Source organism: Mobula birostris, chromosome 17 (genome assembly GCF_030028105.1).
Source record: "Mobula birostris isolate sMobBir1 chromosome 17, sMobBir1.hap1, whole genome shotgun sequence".
Taxonomy (NCBI): domain Eukaryota; kingdom Metazoa; phylum Chordata; class Chondrichthyes; order Myliobatiformes; family Myliobatidae; genus Mobula; species Mobula birostris.
In genome coordinates this window covers 36,678,035-36,699,406 of record NC_092386.1, presented here as the reverse complement: position 1 = coordinate 36,699,406, position 21,372 = coordinate 36,678,035, and the positions used below count along the sequence as shown (strand labels likewise).

Here is a 21,372-nt window from a genome sequence, read left to right as displayed (position 1 = left end):
TCTCTTAAAGACAGTTGACAACTCCAGAGAAGAAGGGCTTTCAGCATGGAGCTAACTTCACCAGAAAAAAGTCAAATGAAAATTCATGGACTGCATTGGAATGTGGATAGCCAAAGTTTAGAAATAACCTAATAATTGATGATCTTGCCTACACTGACTTACTTTATATCTCCAAAAGTTTAATTCCTGTCTTGACATCTCTCAAATATTGTTTTATCTTGTTATTGTGTCAGATTTAATCATGGTAATTCTCTAGCTTTTATCATTTTTTAGACTTGTACACCAAATGATATTGTATCAACATGTGTGTTCAATTCCTAGCTTATTAGGACTTGGTAGAATAGATTAATGTGAGGTTTCTTTCTTCAATCTTGACCTAGGAATTTCATGTAATTTCACCAGTTAAGCAACACCTATTAAGCTTTATCTTTAGAGAGAATTTGTATAAATTCTATTATATTTTGAGCCGTAGAGTAATATAGCCTGGAAACAGACTCTTCACTGCAATTTGTCCATGCCCACCAAAATGTCCATCTAAGCTATTTCCTTTTGCTATAGATGGTCCATATCCCTCCATGGAGATGTCCAAATGTACTTTATATGTTGTTGCCGTATCTACCTCAACCACTTCTTCCTTCTCCTGTAATTTTTTTGCACTAATGTAACCACAAATCTGGTGCTGACTACATCCTACAATCCTACTGAAGCGCCTGTTTTCTGATCCCACAAAAATGCCAGGCAATGTTGATCTCCAACAAGGGAGCATACTAAAACTTGCTGTTGAGTTGTACTCTGAGTGCACTACCATTGACATTGATCAGAAACTCAGCTTGACAAGCCAAATAAATACCATAACTGCATGAGCAACTCAGAAACTGGATATCTTGTGCTGAGTGATTCATCTCATGATACCCAGAAACTTTTCCACTGTTAACAGGGCATAAATCCACTTGTCTGGAACCTGCAACTCCACCACTGTCATCGGGATTGATACTGTCCAGGACAAAGTAGCCCACTTTAATAACAAGTGCCCTAAACATTCCCTCCATTACTGGCATACATAAGCTGCAGTGTATATCATCTGCAAAATCCACTCCAGCTATTAATGTTGCCTTCTCTAAGAACATTGTACCAATCTGTAATTTTTAACCCCAAAAAGGAAAAGAGAAATAAGTTCATGGGAACACTACTACATGTAATTTCCATCCAAATTACATTTCTCTAACTCAAAATATGCATTCATCGTATCTCAATTTTGGAACATCCTTACGTGACAGTGGTTCAAAAATACAACTTACCTCTACTTCTCAAGGGCAAGTGCGGATATCAATAAGGTACAGATCTCAAGGTGAATCAATAAAAATTAATTCAAATTTCCCTCCAATACAGTGACATGAAGAAGAAAGCCCTTAACTCCAAGGGGCGTTTTTTTTAGCAGGCTTTCTTATTTTTTATGAGGCCGAGTTGCTAGCTCGACGCTCAGGGAGCTGGCTGGATTAGCACTCGGGAGCCTTCGCTCCAAAGTCTAGTGCTGATGCCACTACACCACCAGCCAGCTTATACAGTGACATACCAGTCCTATTACTGACTCACACCAAGTTTCAGGCTGCAGTGTGGTACTCAACCAGTCCACAGAGCTGTATATTCTACAAAGCCTAGGTTTTGTTTTTCAGATCATTCTCCTTTGAAGACAATTATTTTTCTCAGCTGGGCACCTGTAATGCTGCAAGTTCTCGCACCATCATTTTAAACTTAAGTATCTATGCTTTTCTTCAAGCCTAAATTGTGAGGCCCTTAGTTGATCGAGGTTGACCATGGGTATTGCACGCTGGCTGCCTACATGATTTGCAAGCTAGTATGTAAGAGAACAAGCTATTTCCCATGCAGTAGGCTATCCCTCTCCACACAGCTGATGAATCCAAAGGGAACGGCAAAGACCGATACAGTTTGGTACCAGCACTAAGACTTCCCCATGAGAGGGTATAGCCACAAAGCAGTGGAGGTTTGAGATCAGAGTTTTCCTTCTCTTAGATGAGCTGCCAACCACGGCTGATGAGCCCCATCTGCCTGTAGTGACTGGTTTTAAGGCACCAGTAACCCACTTTTGCCCCTGCCAGTAGAAGCAATTCCACGAGGCTTAGTAGCTAAGCCATACGTGAAAGCCAGGAACTGAACTTCGTTGTCCATGGCTATTTGAGTTGAGAGCATTTAATAGGTAATGGGAGTTTATCCCCACTGCCCCCTCCCCCGTATATGACAACCTAAGAACCAAACATACTGTATTTAAAGTAAGTATTGGATCTCAGTTATAAATAAGCTTTGCCCCACACAGGTATAATTATTTATGCACCAACTCTGCTTTCCATTCTCCTTATTTCCATCACAGTTGATAATTAACATACCTATCATACTCCTTTAACTCCCTTTAGAACAGGAGGAATTTATTTGGCCAGAGTGTGCTGACTCTGCAGAATTCATTACCACAGTTGACAGTGGAAGACAAGTCAATGGGTATATTTAAAGTGGAGGTTGACAGGTTCTTGGATAGTAAGGGTATCAAAGATTATGGGGAGAAGGGAGGAGAGTGAAGTAGAGAAGGAACATGAATCAGCTATGATCAAACGGCAGAGCAACTCAATGAGCCAAATGTTCTAATTCTGCTCCTATATCTTATGATTTATTCCCTTTCTGTTCATCAGAATATCTTTCCTTTCACTCTCCTATTTCCCAGTCTATATCTTTTTCATTTCAAATATTTTAACCTATCCCAAATCTACTTTATTTTTCTTTTCTATTAGATCTTCTTTCCCACCACCATTATAGCCTGTCTTTTGTATCCATCCCAGTTCTATACTCACATTTGATTCAATTGCACTGCATTGCACCTCTCTGTACATTTTTGTACTTAGGATTAAGCTTTGTCTGATAGTATATTTTAGCATTGTTTTGTCTATACCATCCAAAATAAAACCCAGCCCAGTCAGGTTATTACTCAGGTTTAATTTTCTTCTCCACCCTGCTGTATAATTTGCCACCATTTCAATATCTAATTCTTTTGTCTCCTTGCTCCTCAAAGGCCCAGATAAAAATTACATTTGTACATTGTGCCTTATCACAGTGACAGTTTACTTATCGTTCCTATTCTGATATCAGTCCTATTAAAATTTTTGAGTATACTACAGTTAGGTAAGCTAAGTCTGCAATCTGTTTACTGTCCATGTAGCACACACTTTATAACTTCTCATATTCTATTTATAACACTATGGTAGCTACAAGACAACTTTGGGCAGAATACAAAAACTATTAGTCAAAGCAAAGTCCACATTTGCCTTACTATCTTTTTGTTAATGTTTAATTGAAGTTACATATGGTTATAGAATACAACTGTGAAGAATTTGTGTGAATTAACTTTCAAGATGGTGTTGAACTGTGATTGCTTTAAAATGCAAATCTTGAAAACAGATTTAATAAAGATTACAGAACCTATATTTACTTAATCTCATTTTGATTTCTGTGTATTATATCTTATTAATACATTTAGACCATAAGACAAAGGAGCAGAAGTAGGCCATTCGGCCCATCGAGTCTGCTCCGCCATTTTATCATGAGCTGATCCATTTTATCCTATTTAGTCCCACTGCCCCGCCTTCTCACCATAACCTTTGATGCCCTGGCTACTCAGATACCTATCAATCTCTGCCTTAAATACACCCAATGACTTGGCCTCCACTGCTGCCCGTGGCAACAAATTCCATAGATTCACCACCCTCTGACTAAAAAAATTTCTTCACATTTCTGTTCTGAAAGGGCGCCCTTCAACCCTGAAGTCATGCCCTCTCGTACTAGACTCCCCCATCATGGGAAACAACTTTGCCACATCCACTCTGTCCATGCCTTTTAACATTCGAAATGTTTCTATGAGGTCTCCCCTCATTCTTCTAAACTCCAAGGAACACAGTCCAAGAGCGGACAAACGTTCCTCATATGTTAATGCTGTCATTCCCGGAAACATTCTAGTGAATCTTCTCTGTACCCTCTCCAACGTCAGCACATCCTTTCTTAAATAAGGAGCCCAAAACTGCCCGCAGTACTCCAAGTGCGGTCTCACCAGCGCCTTATAGAGCCTCAACATCACATCCCTGCTCCTATACTCTATTCCTCTAGAAATGAATGCCAACATTGCATTCGCCTTCTTCACTACTGACTCAACCTGGAGGTTAACTTTAAAGGAATCCTGTACGAGGACTCCCAAGTCCCGTTGCATCTCAGAACTTTGAATTCTTTCCCCATTTAAATAATAGTCTGCCCGTTTATTTTTTCTGCCAAAGTACATAACCATACACTTTCCAATATTGTACTTCATTTGCCACTTCTCTGCCCATTCTTCCAATCTATCCAAGTCTCTCTGCAGACTCTCCGTTTCCTCAGCACTACCGGCCCTTCCACCTATCTTCATATCGTCAGCAAACTTAGCCACAAAGCCATCTATTCCATAATCCAAATCGTTGATGTGCAATGTAAAAAGCGGCCCCAACACTGATCTCTGTGGAACACCACTGGTAACCGGCAGCCAACCAGAATAGGATCCCTTTATTCCCACTGTCTGTTTCCTGCCAATCAGCCAACGCTCCATCCATGTATGTAACTTTCCTATAATTCCATGGGCTCTTATCTTGTTAAGTAGCCTCATGTGTGGCACCTTGTCAAAGGCCTTCTGAAAATCCAAATATACAACATCCACTGCATCTCCCTTGTTTAGCCTACTGGTAATTTCCTCAAAAAATTGTAATAGGTTTGTCAGGCAGGATTTTCCTTTAAGGAATCCATGCTGAGTTCTGCCTATCTTGTCATATGCCTCCAGGTACTCTGTAACCTCATCCTTGACAATCGACTCCCAACAACTTCCCAACCACCGACATCAAACTAACAGGTCTATAATTTCCTTTTTGCTTCCGTGCCCCCTTCTTAAATAGCGGAGTGACATTTGCAATCTTCCAGTCTTCCGGAACCATGCCAGAATCTATCGACTTTTGAAAGATCATCGCTAATGCCTCCGCAATCTCCACAGCTACTTCCTTCAGAACACGAGGGTGCATTCCATCTGGTCCAGGAGATTTATCGACCTTATTCAGCTTTCTGAGTACTTTCTCTGTCGTAATTGTGACTGCGCACACTTCTCTTCCCTGCCACCCTTGAATGTCCGGTATCCTGCTGTCTTCCTCAGTGAAGACTGATGCAAAATACTTGTTCAGTTCCTCTGCCATCTCCTCATCTCCCATTACAATTTCTCCAGTATCATTTTCTATCGGTCCTATATCTACTCTCACCTGTCTTTTACTCTTTATATACTTGAAAAAGCTTTTAGTGTCCTCTTTGATATTATTTGCTAGTTTCCTTTCATAGTTAATCTTTTCTCTCTTAATGACCTTCTTGGTTTCCTTTTGTAAGGTTTTAAAAACTTCCCAATCCTCTGTCTTCCCACTAATTTTTGCTTCCTTGTATGCCCTCTCCTTTGCTTTAACTTTGGCTTTGACTTCCCTTGTCAACCACAGTTGCATCTTTTTCCCTCTCGAAAATTTCTTCTTTTTTGGAATATACCTGTCTTGCACATTCATCATTTCTTGCATAAACTCCAGCCACTGCTGCTCTGCCATCTTTCCCGCCAGTGCCTCTTTCCAGTCAACTTTGGCCAGTTCCTCTCTCATGCCACTGTAATTTCCCTTACTCCACTGACACATCAGATTTCGGCTTCTCTTTTTCTAATTTCACAGTGAACTCAATCATCTTATGATCACTGCCTCCTAAGGGTTCCTTTACCTCAATCTCTCCAGTCACCTCCGGTTCATTACACAATACCCAATCCAGTACAGCCGATCCCCTAGTGGGCTCAACAACAAGCTGTTCTAAAAAGCCATCTCGCAGACATTCTACAAATTCTCTCTCTTGAGATCCAGTGCTGACCTGATTTTTCCAATCTACTGGCATGTTAAAATCCCCCACAATTATCATAACACTGCCCTTCTGACAGGCCTTTTCTATTTCCAGTTGTAATTTGTAGTCCACATCCCTGCAGCTGTTTGGAGGCCTATAAATAACTGCCATCAGAGTCCTTTTACCCCTGCTATTCCTTAGCTCAACCCTTAAAGGTTCTGCACCTTCCGATCCTATATCACCTCTTTCTAATGATTTAATATCATTTCTTACCAATAAAGCTACGCCTCCCCCTCTGCCTACCTTCCTATCCTTCCGATACACTGTGTATCCTTGGACGTTCAGCTCCCAGAGACATGCATCCTTTAGCCAGGTCTCAGTGATGGCCACAATATCATACCTGCCAATCTGTAGCTGTACAGCAAGATCATCCACCTTATTCCTTATGCTGTGTGCATTTAAGTACAACACCTTAAGACTAGTATTTGATACTTCTTGCTTTGATTTCACTGCAACTCATCCCAATGGCTGCACATTTGCCCCATCACCTGCCTGTCTTTCCTGACATCTTTACTGCTCACTATCTTAGATTTATTTCTGTTTTCCCCTTCCTCCGCTCTATCATCCTGGTTCCCATCCCCCTGCCAAATTAGTTTAAATCCTCCCGAACAGCTCTATTAAACTTTCCCGCCAGGATATTGGTCCCCTTCGGGTTCAGGTGTACAAACATTGACCATGATATTTTACCACATAATGCAGCTGTACTGCCTAGGCTTCTGTCAGTACCTCCAGTTGAACTCTGTCCTTTTGTGTGTTTCCCCACAGCTGTCAGTCTGTGGTTTTGTTTTGTCATGTGCTCCTGCCTGTCTGTCTGTATCTTGTTTTACGGCGGTTGGCATCCAGCTTAATGGTGCATTACTGCCACCCTCTGCTCCAGAATGTGCACTAGAGATACGTTCTGAATCCCTTCACCCAATCGCACACGCGCACATGTGTGTGTATATATATATATACACACACACACACAAACCTACACTTCACCCTCCCATCTTTGACCATCCTAGTATCCTATTCCTGTTTATTCGTCATATTCTATAAAAAACCCCTGTACCCCTTAAAAATGCTAAAAATACCCGGACTTGTGCTCTCTCACCCATGCCCAGCAACCCTTTTAATGTGAATTCCTGCATCCCCAACTCCCTTAATTTATTTCTCATCATCTCTCTCTGTATCCCATACTTCCTGCAGTACAAAACTACATGTTCTACTGACTCCTCTTCCTGACATTCCTCACACAATCCTGTCTGGTGTTTCCCTATCATTTTCAATGTTTTGTTTAATGCACAATGCCCCAGCCTTAACCTAGTCCACACAATCTCCTCTCTTCTGTTTCCATTACCGACCCTAGTAACTGCAACACTCTTTTGTATTTGATATAAATGCCTCCCTTTCCCCTCCCTGTCCCATCTTTCTTGCTACATTCAGTTGACTTTTTCCCAGATTACACACTTAACCTCTGCTTTACTGATACTAATGTGCATTTCCACATTTTCTTTCTTTAACACCCTCTTTGCCAACTCATCCACCCTCTCATTCCCCTTCACCCCTACATGTGCTGGAACCCATAGAAATTTTACCTGACCTCCCTGATTTGCAATTCTTGTAACTAACTGAAGGACTTCAAAAAGTACATCTTGCCGACTGTTTGTGTGAAAAGACCTTAAACTTGCTAGAACTGAGGATGAATCTGAACATATCAATGCTTTGGCTTGTCTGGCTTTCTGCACCCATTGCAACGCAACCAACACTGCCAGCATCTCCACTGTAAACACCCCTAACTTATTAGATGTTCTTCTGCTGATTCCAATTTCTTTTGCTGGTATTACCACCCCAAACCCTGTCACTCCTGTTTCAGGTTCCTTCGCACCATCCGTATAAATGTGAGTATAATCACTATACTTTCCCATCACATGACAGTTAAATGCATTTACCAAATCTGTTTTATATCTTTCTTTCCTTTTACAAATTCCTTTCCTTTAACAAATGCCAGTCTATGTCAGGCCATACAAGCTTCCACGGAGCTACAACCAGATAAACTACTGAAGGACTTATCCTCAGATCAAATACTCCACATTCTTTCACGATATCATTCCCTACCCGACTAAAGGTATCCCTCTGAAACCTCCCATTTTCCCAGCACTCCTGCAACACTCCTTTAGTAGGGGGAGAATCATTATGCCCCTGCAAGTTATCCCAGTAGTTTGCCATCAGTTGCATCCTTCTTAGTTCCAAAGGCATTATTCCCATTTCTACCTGTAGGGCTGACACTGGTGACATTTTAAAAGCCCCACTGCATGCTCTCCAAGGCCTGAGCCTGAATCACATCCAGTTTCCTTATAAGAGACCTAGCTGCTGATCGATATACTATATTTCCATAATCCAATACAGATCTTACTAAAGCCACATACATTCTCTTCAAAGCTGAACAACTTGCTCCCCATTCCCTACCAGTCAAACATCTCATCACATTTATTACTTTTTTACATTTCTCCTCAACTTTCCTGATATGGTCTGACCATGTTAATCGTGAATCAAATATAATTCCCAGAAATTTAAATGATGCAACCCTTTCTAATTCAACCCCATACATCCTTAACTTCTTCCCTACCTCAACCCTTTTCCTGGTAAAAAATACAGTTTGAGTTTTGTCTACTGAAAATCTACATCCCCAATCATAACCCCACTCCACCACTTCATCAATTGCTTCTTGTAGTTTCCTGATTATATGGTCCATGTTCCTGCCTCTTTTCCACAAGGCCCCATCATCTGCAAACAGTGACCTACTTATATCCACTGGTACCTTTGTGAAGACATCATTGATCATAATGATGAAAAGTAACGGGCTAATCACACTACCTTGAGGTGTGCCATTTTCCACTATGTACTGTTTTGATAATTCTGATCCAATCCAAACTTGAATTTTTCTACCAAACAAAAAATCTTTAATCCAATTAAAAACTCTCCCACCAACCCCCATCTTGTGCAGTTTAATTAATAATCCTTCCTTCCACATCATATCATAGGCTTTTACAATGTCAAAGAACACTGCCACTACTGACTCTCTATTTGCCTGGGCCTTCCTTATTTCAGTCTCTAACATAATCACTGAGTCCATGGAATTCCTTCCCTTTCTAAAACCACTCTGACATATGCTCATGCTCCTGCTCTACTCTGGCCCCTGTATTACTGAATACTCCATCTCTCACCTGTTTCTCATTATTACCTGTATTGCTGCCACCTGTGTCTCATTGTGCTCCACCTATCATCAGCCTCTCTGTTTATTGCTCAGTGTATTTCAGTCCTGTGTTTTCACCTGTTTGTTGCCAGATTGTGTCAGTGAATTTTCCTAAACCTTTCCAGTATTTGTATCTGTACTCTATCTGAATATCAACTCGGTCAGATTCTGGTTTTTGGATTTCTCTGGACGTTTTGATCTCTGCCTGAACTTTGACACTGACTTTATTTGCATCTTGGGATTTGTTACTCAATTAATATCACTGTGTGCACAGTACCTGGTCTGCAACTGGGTCCCTGCTCCAGCACCTTGACAGTACAATCTGGCCAGAATGGATGCAGCAGACCCTGGTCATCTATGAGCTGCCCTGGAACAATTGGGAGTGATGCTGGGGAGACACCAGAACCAGCTGGACTCCGTGTTCAGGGCAGTGGGGTCGCTTTCTGCCAATGTAGCCGATCTTGTGGCCCAGACTCAGTCACTCTAGCTGTCCCAGAGCACCCATCAACATTCTGCGACTGCATCTTCTGCCTTGCCCTCCGCATCCTTGCATGCTCCTCCTGTCCAAGAACCCCGTCTGCCTTCTCCAGAAAAGTACTTAGGTGAGCCCGGTACCTGCTGCTCTTTTCTTTCCCAGTGCACCCTCATTTTTGAATTGCAACCAACAACATTTCTGACTGATCAAGCCAAGGTAGCCTACTTCATCACCCAACTGTCCGGTTGGACGAGAGAATGGGGAACAGCTGTTTGGGAGGCAGGCTCCCCTTTTTGCAGTAGTTTTCAGTTATTTTCTGAGGAGATGAGAAAAGTGTTGGATCGCTCCAAACATGGGAGAGAGGCTGCCCATGAAATGCTGCACATGCACCAGAGGCACAGACCTGTGTCAAATTATGCCATAGAGTTCCAGACCTTAGCCACCTCCAGCGGCTGAAACTGAGGCACAGTACGACACCTTCCTGAAGGGCTTCTCCAAAGACATCAAAGATGAGCTGGTCACCCAGGACCTTCCTGCCACCCTTGAAGCCCGAGTGGATTTGGTCATCCGTATTGATGTTCACCTTCAGCAGCGCCACAGAGGGAGGGGTTCCAGAGGGTCCTGGGGGCACTGGGTGAGTTCCAAGCTCCTTGTCAGTCTACATTGCTCTGCCATTTGCCTCCATCTACAATTCCCGTTCCAAAGCCCAAGGCTATGCATGTTGACTTTACCTGCCTGACGCCAACTGAAAATCAAAGGAGAGTCAGCACCCATTCCTATCTGTACTGTGGCCAACCAGGCCATTTCATATCCACCTGCCCAGTAAAAGCCAGCGCTCACCAGTAGGATGAGGAGTACTGGTGAGCATGATCCCTGTCCTGCCCTCCTTGACACCACTTACTTTCATACTCGTTTCTCTGGAGTGGGACATTCAACGCCAAGCAGTCTCCGTCTTGGTCGATTCTGGTGCAGAGGGGTGTTTTATTGATTCCAGCTTGGCTGCCCAGCGGAGATTACTCACGTCTGCTCTCCAGTCACCATTGATGGCCAATGCCTTGAATGGTCAGAGACTGGCTAACATCACCCATGTCACGGCCCCAGTGAGTCTCAGTTTATCCGGCAACCATCATTAACAGTTAACCCTTTATGTTATTGACTCTTCTGAAGCTCCCATTGTCCCGGGCCATCCCTGGTTAGTTAAACACATCCCCCACACTGACTGGCTCAGTCGCAAGATTGTAGGCTGGAGCCCATTCAGTCACTCCCACTGCCTCTGCCATGCTCAGATCCCCTTGTCTCCAAGCTCAGATAACCCCGAGGAATTTCTGGACCTTAGTGCCATTGCTCCTGAATACATAGACCTCAAGGCTTTGTTCAGCAAGTCCCAGGCCACTTCCCTGCCACCTCATCGTCCATATGATTGCGTCATTAACCTCTTGCCTGGCACATCTCCCCCAAGGGGCTGCCTGTATTCCCTATCTGTACCTGAAACAGAAGCCATGAATAAGTACATTCAAGAGTCTCTGGCTGCAGGCATCATCTGGCCGTCTTCCTCCCCTGCTGGTGCCGTTTTTTCCTTTGTTGAAAAGAAGGACAGCTCCTTGCATCCATGCATTGATTACCGGGGACTGAATGAAGTCACTGTTAAGAACCGTTACCCTCTTCTGCTCATGACCTCAGCAGTTGAACTACTACAAGGAGCCTCAGTTTTCACCAAGCTTGATCTCTGTAACGCCTACCACCTTGTCCGCATCAGCGAAGGGGATGAGTGGAAGACGGCCTTCAACACCACCTCAGGCCATTACGAGTATCTGGTCATGCCATTTGGTCTCATCAATGCCCCCGCCATCTTCCAAGCCCTGATAAATGATGTACTCGGACATGCTGAACCAATTTGTTTTTGTGTATCTCGACGACATTTTGATTTTTTTTTTTCCCCCAAGTCCCTTGCTGAACACACAGGTCACGTCTGCAGAATTCTCCAGTGCCTTCTGGAGAACCAGCTCTTTGTAAGGGCTGAGAAATGTGAGTTTCATCGCAATACAGTCTCCTTCCTGGGGTATGTAATTTCAGGTGGTTCCATTCAGATGGACCAACAGAAGGTCAAGATGGTGGTCAAATGGCTCCAACCTTTGACTTGTCGAGAGTCACAACGCTTCTTGGACTTTGCTAACTTCTATCGCTGCTTCATCAGAAATTACAGTACACTGGCTGCACCACTCACTGCTCTTACCTCATCTGCTGTCAGATTCTCCTGGTCCCCTGCTGCTGAAAAAGCATTCTCTGAACTGAAGGAACGTTTCACCTCTGCCCCCATCCTGATTCAACCCTACACTGACCGGCAGTTCATTGTGGAGGTGGATGCGTCTGACATTGGTGTAGGAGCTGTTCTCTCTCAGCGCTTGGCCAAGGATGAGAAGGTACACCCTGTGTCGCCTTCTCTCACTGCCTCACTCCCTCGGAGCAGAATTACGATGTTGGAAACCAGGAGCTGCCAGCTGTGAAGCTAGCTCTGGAGGAGTAGAGGCATTGGCTGGAAGGAGCAAAGTTGCTATTCTTAGTCTGGACTAATCACAAGAATCTGGAATGTATCCATACGGCCAAGCGTCTCAACTCCCGTCAAGCTCATTGGTCCTTGTTTTTCCTCAAGATTCAATTCTACTCTGTCCTTCCACTCCAGTTCCAAGAATGGAAAACCTGATGCCCTCTCCCGAAGATTTCCTTCCTCTGAGACCCCTGAGGTACCCGATGCCATCCTCCCTGCTTGCTGTCTATTGGGTGCAGTGCAATGGGACATTGAAGCCATGGTGCAACAGAACGAGGCAGCCCCTAGTCAATGCCTCACTAGCTGTGTTTATGTTCCCAGCTCTCTCCACTCACAGGTATAGCGTTCTTCCTGGTTATCCTGTCACCCTGGAACCAAACGTACTCAGGCCTTCATCAGTCAGCGGTTCTGGTGGCTCTCCATGGGAGATGATATCCGCAACTTTGTCTCAGCCTGCTCAGTCTGTGTTCAAGGCGAGAACTCTAACCAGTCACCTGCTGGTCTGTTACAACCCCTCTCTATCCCCAAGAGACCCTGGTCCCACATTGCCCTGAATTTTGTCACCGATTTTCCCCCATCAGATGATAATACCACCATTCTCACAGTAGTTGATTGTTTCTCCAAGTCTGTACACTACCTAAACGCCCCTCGGCCAAAGAAACAGCCATATTACTAGTACTGCAAGTTACATGGTTTACCTCTAGATGTTGTGTCAGACAGGGGCTCTCAATTCGCATCCAACTTCTGGAGGGCATTCTGTAATTTTCTGGGTGCCTCTGCGAGTCTGTCTTCAAGATTCCACTCACAGACCAATGGCCAGACTGAGCGGGCCACCCAACAGCTCGAGACAGTATTGTGGCGTCTGGTCTCCCAGAACCCCTCTGTGTGGAGTCAGCAGCTACCTTGGGCCGAGTACGCCATAAACTCTCATCCGTCCTCATCCACCGGTCTGTCCCCTTTCGAGTGCTGCCTTGGCTACCAGCCTCCACTGTTTCCTGCCCAGGAGGAGGAGGTTGGCGTTCCATCTGCCAAGGCATTCAACCGCCGTTGTCAGCAGACGTGGAGGCGCACTCGCTCTGCCCTTCTCCATGCCTCTGCTAGGATCAAGCATCAAGCTGACTGCCACCGCTCCACGGCCCCACGTGTCCGCCAGGGACAGCATGTGTGGCTTTCAACCTGAGACCTGCCCCTCAAGGTGGATTCCTGCAAGCTAGCCCCTCGATTTATCAGCCCCTTTCCCTTTGCTAAAGTCGTCAGCCCTGCTGCCGTCCGTCTCAAGCTCCCCTCCACTCTCCGTCGCATTTGTCCCACCTTCCATGTATCCCTCATCAAGCCCTTCATCAGCCACCCCCTGTGTTCTGTCCCCAAACCTGCCCCTCCCCCACGGCTCATCGATGGGTCAGAGGCCTTTACGGTGTGTAGACTGCTGGACGTTTTACACTTGGGCCGTGCCCTCCAGTACCTTGTGGACTGGGAGGGCTATGGTCCTGAGGAGAGGTGCTGGGTCCCCACGCGTAACATTCTGGACCCCTCTCTTATCAGGGACTTTCATCGCCAGTACCCAGCTCTACCTGCCGTGACACCAGGAGGTGTCCATGGGGGGGGGGGGGTACTGTCAGTACCTCCAGTTGAACTCTGTCTTTTTGTGTGTTCCCCCTAGCTGTCAGTCTGTGGTTTTGTATTCCCATGTGCTCCTGCTCTACTCCGGCCCCTGTATTACTGAGTACTCCGTCTCTCATCTGTTTCTCATTATTACCTGTATTGCTGCCACCTGTGTCTCATTGTGCTCCACCTATCATCTGCCTCTCTGTTTCTTGCTCAGTATATTTCAGTCCTGTTTTTTCACCTCTTCTTTTTGCCAGATTGTGCCAGTGAATTTTCCTGAACCTTTCCAGTGTTTGTATCTGTACTCTGTCCGTCTGAATATCGACTCTGCCTGTTTCCATATTGTTTTTTGGATTTCTCTGGATGTTTTGATCTCTGCCTGAACTTTGATGCCAACTTTGCTCTTTGGGATTTGTTACTCAGGATCACTGTGTGCATAGTGCTGGGTCTGCAATTGAATCCTACTCCAGCATCCTGATAGGTGGTTCTTGGAGAGGATTTCACAAGCCCATTTGGGCCCTTGCTATGTCTGGGGTAATGGAAGTATGAAGCCTAGAAAATCAGAAGCCAGTGCAAGGAGAGGGGATTGGAAAACTAGTGTGCCAGGAGGTAGGGAGGAGAAGAGAAATGAGATTGTAAGTTCAAAGATGTATGAATGGGTGGAAAATGTATGGATGGGTGCATGGCCCTCCAATGAAAAATGATATTGTATCAGTTAAATAGGAGCCATGGACAATTCTGATTTGAAGGAGACAGACGTGAAAGCACAGAGGAACATCTGGAGAAATTTCTGAAACGCTTGTTCGCTACTGTCGTTACTGTCTGGTTGGGAATCTTCCGGAGGGTAGGCCTCAAAATCCCCGGCTTTGCCTGTTGTTGGCGACCGAAATTGAGGTCGAATCATCGGACAGAGATGGCGCTCAGTACTCAGTGTCGGAGAGCTGATTCAGAGGCTCGAAGTTTTCGGATGACTCAGAGACAGATTATGGTCGGACATGGCAGGGAGAGTTTTTCTTCCTTCTCCCGTCTGCGTGAGATGTCGAACATTTGAAAGACTTTGAACTTTTACTGTGCTCATGGACTTCTTCATCAAGTTATGGTATTGTTGCACTGTTGTAACTATATGTTATAATTATGTGGTTTTGTCAGTTTTTTCAGTCTTGGTCTGTCCTGTGTTTTGTGATATCACACCAGAGGAAATATTGTATGCATGCATTACTAAATGACAATAAAAGAGGACTGTGTGTCTTCATAATCTAAAAAAGACTTTTTTATGAGCCAGGGACATTAAAATTGGAGACAAGCAAGTGACTGAGCATTCGGGGTAGAAATTGATGATTCCAATGATGAAGGCAAGAGGTAGGGCTGAGGAAAAGGAGGAAATTAAGGGCAGGCCAATGAGTGACCAATGGGTAGGGGTTGGGGAATGTCAGTTGAATAGCTGGGAAGATCAGGGACTGACATTTTTAACAATGCTGATCTTAATGAGTACAAAACTAGAGTTGGTAGAATGGACCAGGGCCTCAAGATAAAGTCAAGTCATTTATGTACCTTGTCAGCATGCTATTTTAGTAACAGTATGATAAAACTATGTCCTGGGTGTGCCAGAGGAATGTGAGCCATGGAGCCTTACTCCAAAAGAAATGTTTTGTAGAAAATGATGTCCTCTTCAAGCATCCAGTCATTTCTAAAATAACACAGAACAATATGGAAATGGTGAATGTGTGTATCATTTTATGATTCTAAAAAGAAAAATTTCAGTTGTGTTTCAAAAACAAAAGCAGTACATGGGCTGCTTCATTTTCTAAGGAGTTATGAATGGAATTGAATTCCAGGCAATCAGCTTAGACATCCCATTTCTGACCTTAGTATGAAATTGTACACCACCAGTCAATTTGGCAGGACTGCAAAGCTTTGATAGAACTGTTGGTTGGTGGATTGCTTAGCTATCTGTTTTCTGGTGTTTTTGCCGTTGAGTGAGCATTCAGATTGTCTTGTGTTACAGCTTCAGAAGCGTGCTACATTTCTGATACAGGTCCCCCTCTGCTCATTAAACCAGCATCGATCCCCTGGCATAATGTAGAAAAGTATAAGCGGAACTATGAGATACAAATGGTAGTAAATACATTACTGTTGGTGATGTGTTGGTCATACGCAAGTTTCTGGATGCCAGCTTTGAACTTTCGCATCTCCCTTTGTCACAACGATAGTGACATATATGATGATGGGTGAAGAGAGAGCAAGCAGCTTCAAATTCCTAGGCATTTACATCTTGGATCCTGAGCTCAGCACACAGATGCAAACATAAAAAGGCATGCCAGCACCTCTCTACTGTCTCAGAGTGCATTTAGGGAAGATGTTAGCTGATAATAAAATGCTGATATCCTGGCCCATTTTTGACATTATGTTTTAAGTCATTGAGGATTCTCAGTGGCACTGCCACCATTCCACCACTTGTGCTGTGAGATGGAACCTAAACAGTGTTGTAATGGAGAAGTCTGGCATGTTACCTGTAAAGTATGATTCTGATACAATTGTGTGACTTTGTTGCTTGACCAGTGCGTAGGATATTTCTCGCAATTTAGACACTAACTCTTGGGTGCTTGTATGGAAGAACAAGGTTGGCTGCGCTGGGATCAGCTTTGCTGTCCTCGAATTCGGTGCCTCAGCTGGTGCCGGGCATTCTGCAGGGCTTATTTCTGTTTAAAACAACAGTTTGGATACAATTGGAAACGCTTGTTTCTCTGTGTTGGTGGGTGACGGACTATGAGAGGAAATCTGTGTGGGGGGGGAGCACTTAAAGTGGAAAGCCGTTGCACTGGAGTATTTCCACTCCCTCGACCTCAGGAGACCGAGTCCAGTGGTACGAACAAGTGTCACAAACTGGGTCGTCCTTGGTGAAAGTGAATGACCATGCCGTCTTCTGTTCCTTGTCATGCCCTTTGCTCTCCACGGAGCGTTGCAGTACCGCCTTCCCGGCCACTGGATCTCACCCGCCCAGTACGCCAGAGCTGGCTTCGCATGCTGGAACGTGGAATGTCCCAATCTCACCAGGACACAAGGCCGCTGGCTGCTCATACCTGGTTTAGCTTGCCTGTGGAAGCGGTGTGCTGGGGGATGGCCACTGTCCCTTGGAGCCGCAGGTGAGAGCAAAGTGTCTGGTGGGATCCAAAGGTGCGTGAGCTGCCCTGGAATGGACTCGATAAGCCCCCTCGACAGAGGTATTACCCCTCCCTGGATGCCCCATCCAATTTCATGTTCAATCAAATGTATTCTTACAATAGTCAGGCAATTTTGCACTATTTTTAAAAAGGAAATTCCAGATTATTAACTGGCGTCTCTGGTTTGTTAGTGAAGGTTTCTTGATTATTAATCCACCGTTTAAACTAAGCAAAGAATCCCAGAGGACAGAAATGAATGTTCATGCATTCCAGGAAGTGGAGTTTCTGGTCTGCCTCCTCCAACTTCACTGCACTCTTTACCTGGATAACAACAGATCTGAATCGAAATAATTGATCTAAATTAGAAACAATTGTTATTCCAAGAGTAAGTCTCAGACTCCTGACAGTAACCCTATTGTTTTTATTTATAAGTAAATTTCCCTTTATGCCAATATCCTTGGGCTTAATTTAATAGTGTTGAGCTTCATCAAATACTTATATAAACACAATAAACTACAGCGTCCAAAAACACACAAAAAATGCTGGTGAATGCAACAGGCCAGGTAGCATCTATAGGAAGAGGTACAGTTGACGTTTCGGGCTGAGACCCTTTGTCAGGACTAAGTGAAATAAGAGATAGTAAGAGATTTGAGAGGGGGAAGGGAGATCCAAAATGAAAGGAGAAGACAGGAGGGGGAGGGATGGAGCTAAGGGCTGGAAAGTTGATTGGCAAAAAGGATACAAGGCTGGAGAAGGGAAAGGATCATGGGATGGGAGGCCTTGGGAGAAGGAAAGGGGGAGGGGGGGAACCTAGAGGCTGGGCAAGGAGTTATAGTGAGAGGGACAGAGGAAGAAAAAAAAAAGGGGAAAGAAAAAATATAATAAGGGATGGGGTACAAAGGGGAGGTGGGGCATTAATGGAAGTTAGAGAAGTCAATGTTCATGCCATCAGGTTGGAGGCTACCCAGACAGAATATAGAGGTTCCAGCCCCTTGGTATGAACATAGAATTCTCCAACTTCCGGTAATTCCCTCCCCCTCCCTTCCCCTATCCCTATTTCACTCTGCCCCCTTCCCCAGCTGCCTATCACCTCCCTCATGGTTCTGCCTCCGTCTACCACCCATTGTGTTTTCCCCTATTCCTTCTTCACCTTTCCTGCCTATCACCAACTGGCTTCCCCTCCCCAACCCCTTTATCTTTCCCCTTACTGGTTTTTCACCTGACACCTACCAGCCTTCTCCTTCCCACCCTCCCCCCACCTTCTTTATAGGGCCTCAGCCCCTTCCCTCTTCAGTCCTGACGAAGGGTTCCAGCCCGAAACGTTGACTGATCGTTTCCACGGATGCTGCCCGACCCGCTGAGTTCCTCCAGCGTGTTGTGAGTGTTGCTTTGACCCCAGCATCTGCAGATTATTCTGTGTTTACGGAATATAAGGTGTTTGTTCTTCCAACCTGAGTGTGGCTTCACCTTGATAGTGGAAGAGATTGTGGATAGACAACTACAGGGTCCACCACGATTAAGTTCTTATTTAATTAAAATCATGGAGATTGCTTGGACTGTATTTATACATCTGTATTTGCTGCTGCTTACTGGCTTATTGTTCCATAATCCTGTTGAACACTCTAAAATTTGATTTTATTATTTGCAGTGATTTTACTATTTACTATTTTCTTACCTAGAATTTTTCTTCAGAACTTTGGAATTAATTTTATTTCAGAAATAATTCAAAAGTCGATTTGTAGCACCAAAGAACTAATTGTTAATACTTCTATTTATATCAGACGTTTCCTGCTGTTTTGACAGGTAAACACGAGGAATTCTGCAGATGCTGGAACTTCAAGCAACACACATCAAAGTTGCTGGTGAACGCAGCAGGCCAGGCAGCATCTCTAGAAATCGACGTTTCAAGCCGAGACCCTTCGTCGACTGTACCTCTTCCTAGAGATGCTGCCTGGCCTGCTGCGTTCACCAGCAACTTTGATGGGTGTTGCATTTTGACAGGTCATCCTGCCTTTCTCCGTGTCATGTGCGATCTCGGGAGTTGTTCAGTGATCCTCCAGGCCGGCAAGTGTCGCTGTTTCGCCAAGTCTCGGCGATTCCTCAGCACTGGACGTGGTGGCATCCTCCGAGTAGGCGGGTGTCGCTGTGGCGAGCGTGTGACGTTTGTGCCGCCGTTTTCGTGGCGTGGTTGTGAAGGCGTCGTTACGCTGCCGGTGGGGGGGAAGCGATGGAGAACGAGCGGGACCGTCTCTGCCCCATGGAAGAAAAAGAAGAGGCAAAGCAGCAAGAGGACGAGGAGGAACGGCTGGAGAAAGAGCATTTCTGGAAAATCATTAATGCTTTTAGATATTATAGGTAAACTTGAAAACAAAACAGCCGGCAACCGACTGAGTGAGAGGGTGGGTAAGACATGAATCCAACTCAGGCCTGAGCTCCGGGGTAGAGGAGGTGAAGAGGGTAGCCGGTCGCAAGGCCAGACTGACATTGGCACCGGCAAGTCTTTAACCACTGGTTACTCGGAGATTGTTAATGACCTGAACATTTGTCCCGAGTCTTTCCTTTTCAGGAAAAAAAATATACTGAATTGTTTGGTTTCAGGGTTGGTGGGCTTCCTCAAATGGCATAACATATATTTATTGGAGTATGGGCAATTGGTACCACGGTTAAAATGTAATTTCGCCGATTGGTTATCTAAACTTGGGGATACTAGTTTTTTTTTTCTCGCGGAACTAGAAAGGCAGAGAACACCATTACAAAGTCTTGGTTCAAATTGAATGAATATCCTTGAGATTCTTCATGTCACCTATGTATAGCCCTACTTCGTGTTTGTATCACCCTCTGTCGTTTATGCAGTTTTAGGATAGAGCTTAAGCCAATTTGTAACTGATAGTTAATGCCCATCTACTTTTATTATGGCTGGGGATTTTAGAATACTTAACGTTTTCTTTATTTTATAAATTATGATTTCAGTGCACAACTCTTGCTAAATTAGGTGTTCCAGCTTTATCTAGAATAATTATGTTTTATAACTGAACTGTTTTAAAAATAAAATATATAATTTTCAATTGTTTCTTTGCTTTTTTAATCTTTCAGGCTTTGGTAATATTTTCCTTTATGCTTTGTAGTGTTTACACAGTGTATGAGAAATAAATAACAGTACTGATTGACTGTGTTTTAGTCTGTTAGCATTAATATCTATCGTACTCATTCACCACAAATCTGCCTTTTATTAAAATGCTTCTCAAATCAAATTTCAAAATTAGGGCACTTTCTTCTGCACTTTTGTCATGGAGCACCTTTAATTTCTAAAAATACCAATAACTGATATTTGACACAATAGATTTGTCCAGGAGCACCATAGCAAGATTTGGCCATTTGACCTTGGTCTGCTATTTAGATTATGGCTCACTTGTGACCAAAAAGTATAAATGTCTTTATCTTTTACCCTTTACAATCACTTTGCTAAGAACATATCAATCTCAGTTTTATAATTGACTAAGCATCAATTATGGTTTGCGGAAGACTTCTCCAGATTCTGCCAATGACTGTATGTTGGTGTTTATTTAAATTTTACTCCCAAAAGATCATTAGACAATGCTCCTTTTGCTATAGATTCGTCAGCCAATGGTCCCCATCAATTCTTCATAAAATTCCTTTACACGTACTATATGTTATGGAAATTAGCAAAAGGAGACGGGTAATTCAGTGTAAAATTCCTGTCAGTAAAATAACACATTTGGAGACAAGAAATCAGGGAAAGATTTTGAAATAAATTAATTTTAATATTCTGCCTTAATAGTATACATTACAATAAACTGTGATGTCTTGTGAAATGAGATTTTGCATTTACTCCATTACCATTCCATCATACACTGGAAAATAATATTAACTAGCTATGGAAAGAGCTATTTAGAGAAGTCAAAGTAAGTATTTTTACACGCACTAAAACTATGCAAACTAAACAATAATAAAATTGCATAAATAGCATTGATTTTAAATATTGAGTCTGTAATACTGAGAATGTGTTCAAATTTATATATTTTAAAATTGAATGACTCAATCTGAACTAATAGATCCAGGTTGCTAGTGCTCCCATCAAAATTATGAACATTGAATTTAAAACTGCAAGAAATTGAAGAAAAAAGGTAGAAAATGATAGAAACACAATGATCAAACACCATTTGTGGATGGAGCAACACTGCTGAGATGAAAGTGGACTGAAGTTGGGGAGAAAAGTTGCAAATTGAACATAATTCGGGGATGTTTGAGATTTTGCATTTGGTGAGGTACAGCATGGAAAGAAAATAATAGTGTTCTTAGAGATGTGTAGGAAGAAGCAGATTTGAAGTAATTATTGATA

At 43.7% G+C, this 21,372-nt stretch overlaps 2 protein-coding genes across 14 annotated transcripts in view; both read left to right on the top strand.

The window, feature by feature from the left end:
* The window catches only part of LOC140211615 (nicotinamide riboside kinase 1-like), a 34,979-nt gene extending 31,507 nt beyond the window's left edge, over positions 1-3,472 (top strand). For 5 of the 10 annotated variants that reach the window (XM_072281533.1, XM_072281537.1, XM_072281535.1 and 2 more), the window contains one exon: positions 15-3,472. In XM_072281533.1, the coding sequence (XP_072137634.1) occupies positions 15-55 (41 nt within the window). In that variant the 3' untranslated portion in view covers positions 56-3,472. Of the gene's footprint in view, positions 1-10 lie in introns of all 10 variants that reach the window. The other 5 variants (XM_072281540.1, XM_072281538.1, XR_011889531.1 and 2 more) reach the window with 4 other exon arrangements.
* Positions 3,473-19,203: 15,731 nt separating this feature from the next.
* Positions 19,204-21,372, top strand: part of carnmt1 (carnosine N-methyltransferase 1) — a 39,863-nt gene continuing 37,694 nt past the window's right edge. For 3 of the 4 annotated variants that reach the window (XM_072281527.1, XM_072281529.1, XM_072281528.1), the window contains exon 1: positions 19,204-19,367. In XM_072281527.1, the coding sequence (XP_072137628.1) occupies positions 19,240-19,367 (128 nt within the window). In that variant the 5' untranslated portion in view covers positions 19,204-19,239. The remainder of the gene's footprint in view (positions 19,368-21,372) is intronic. The other variant, XM_072281526.1, reaches the window with a different exon arrangement.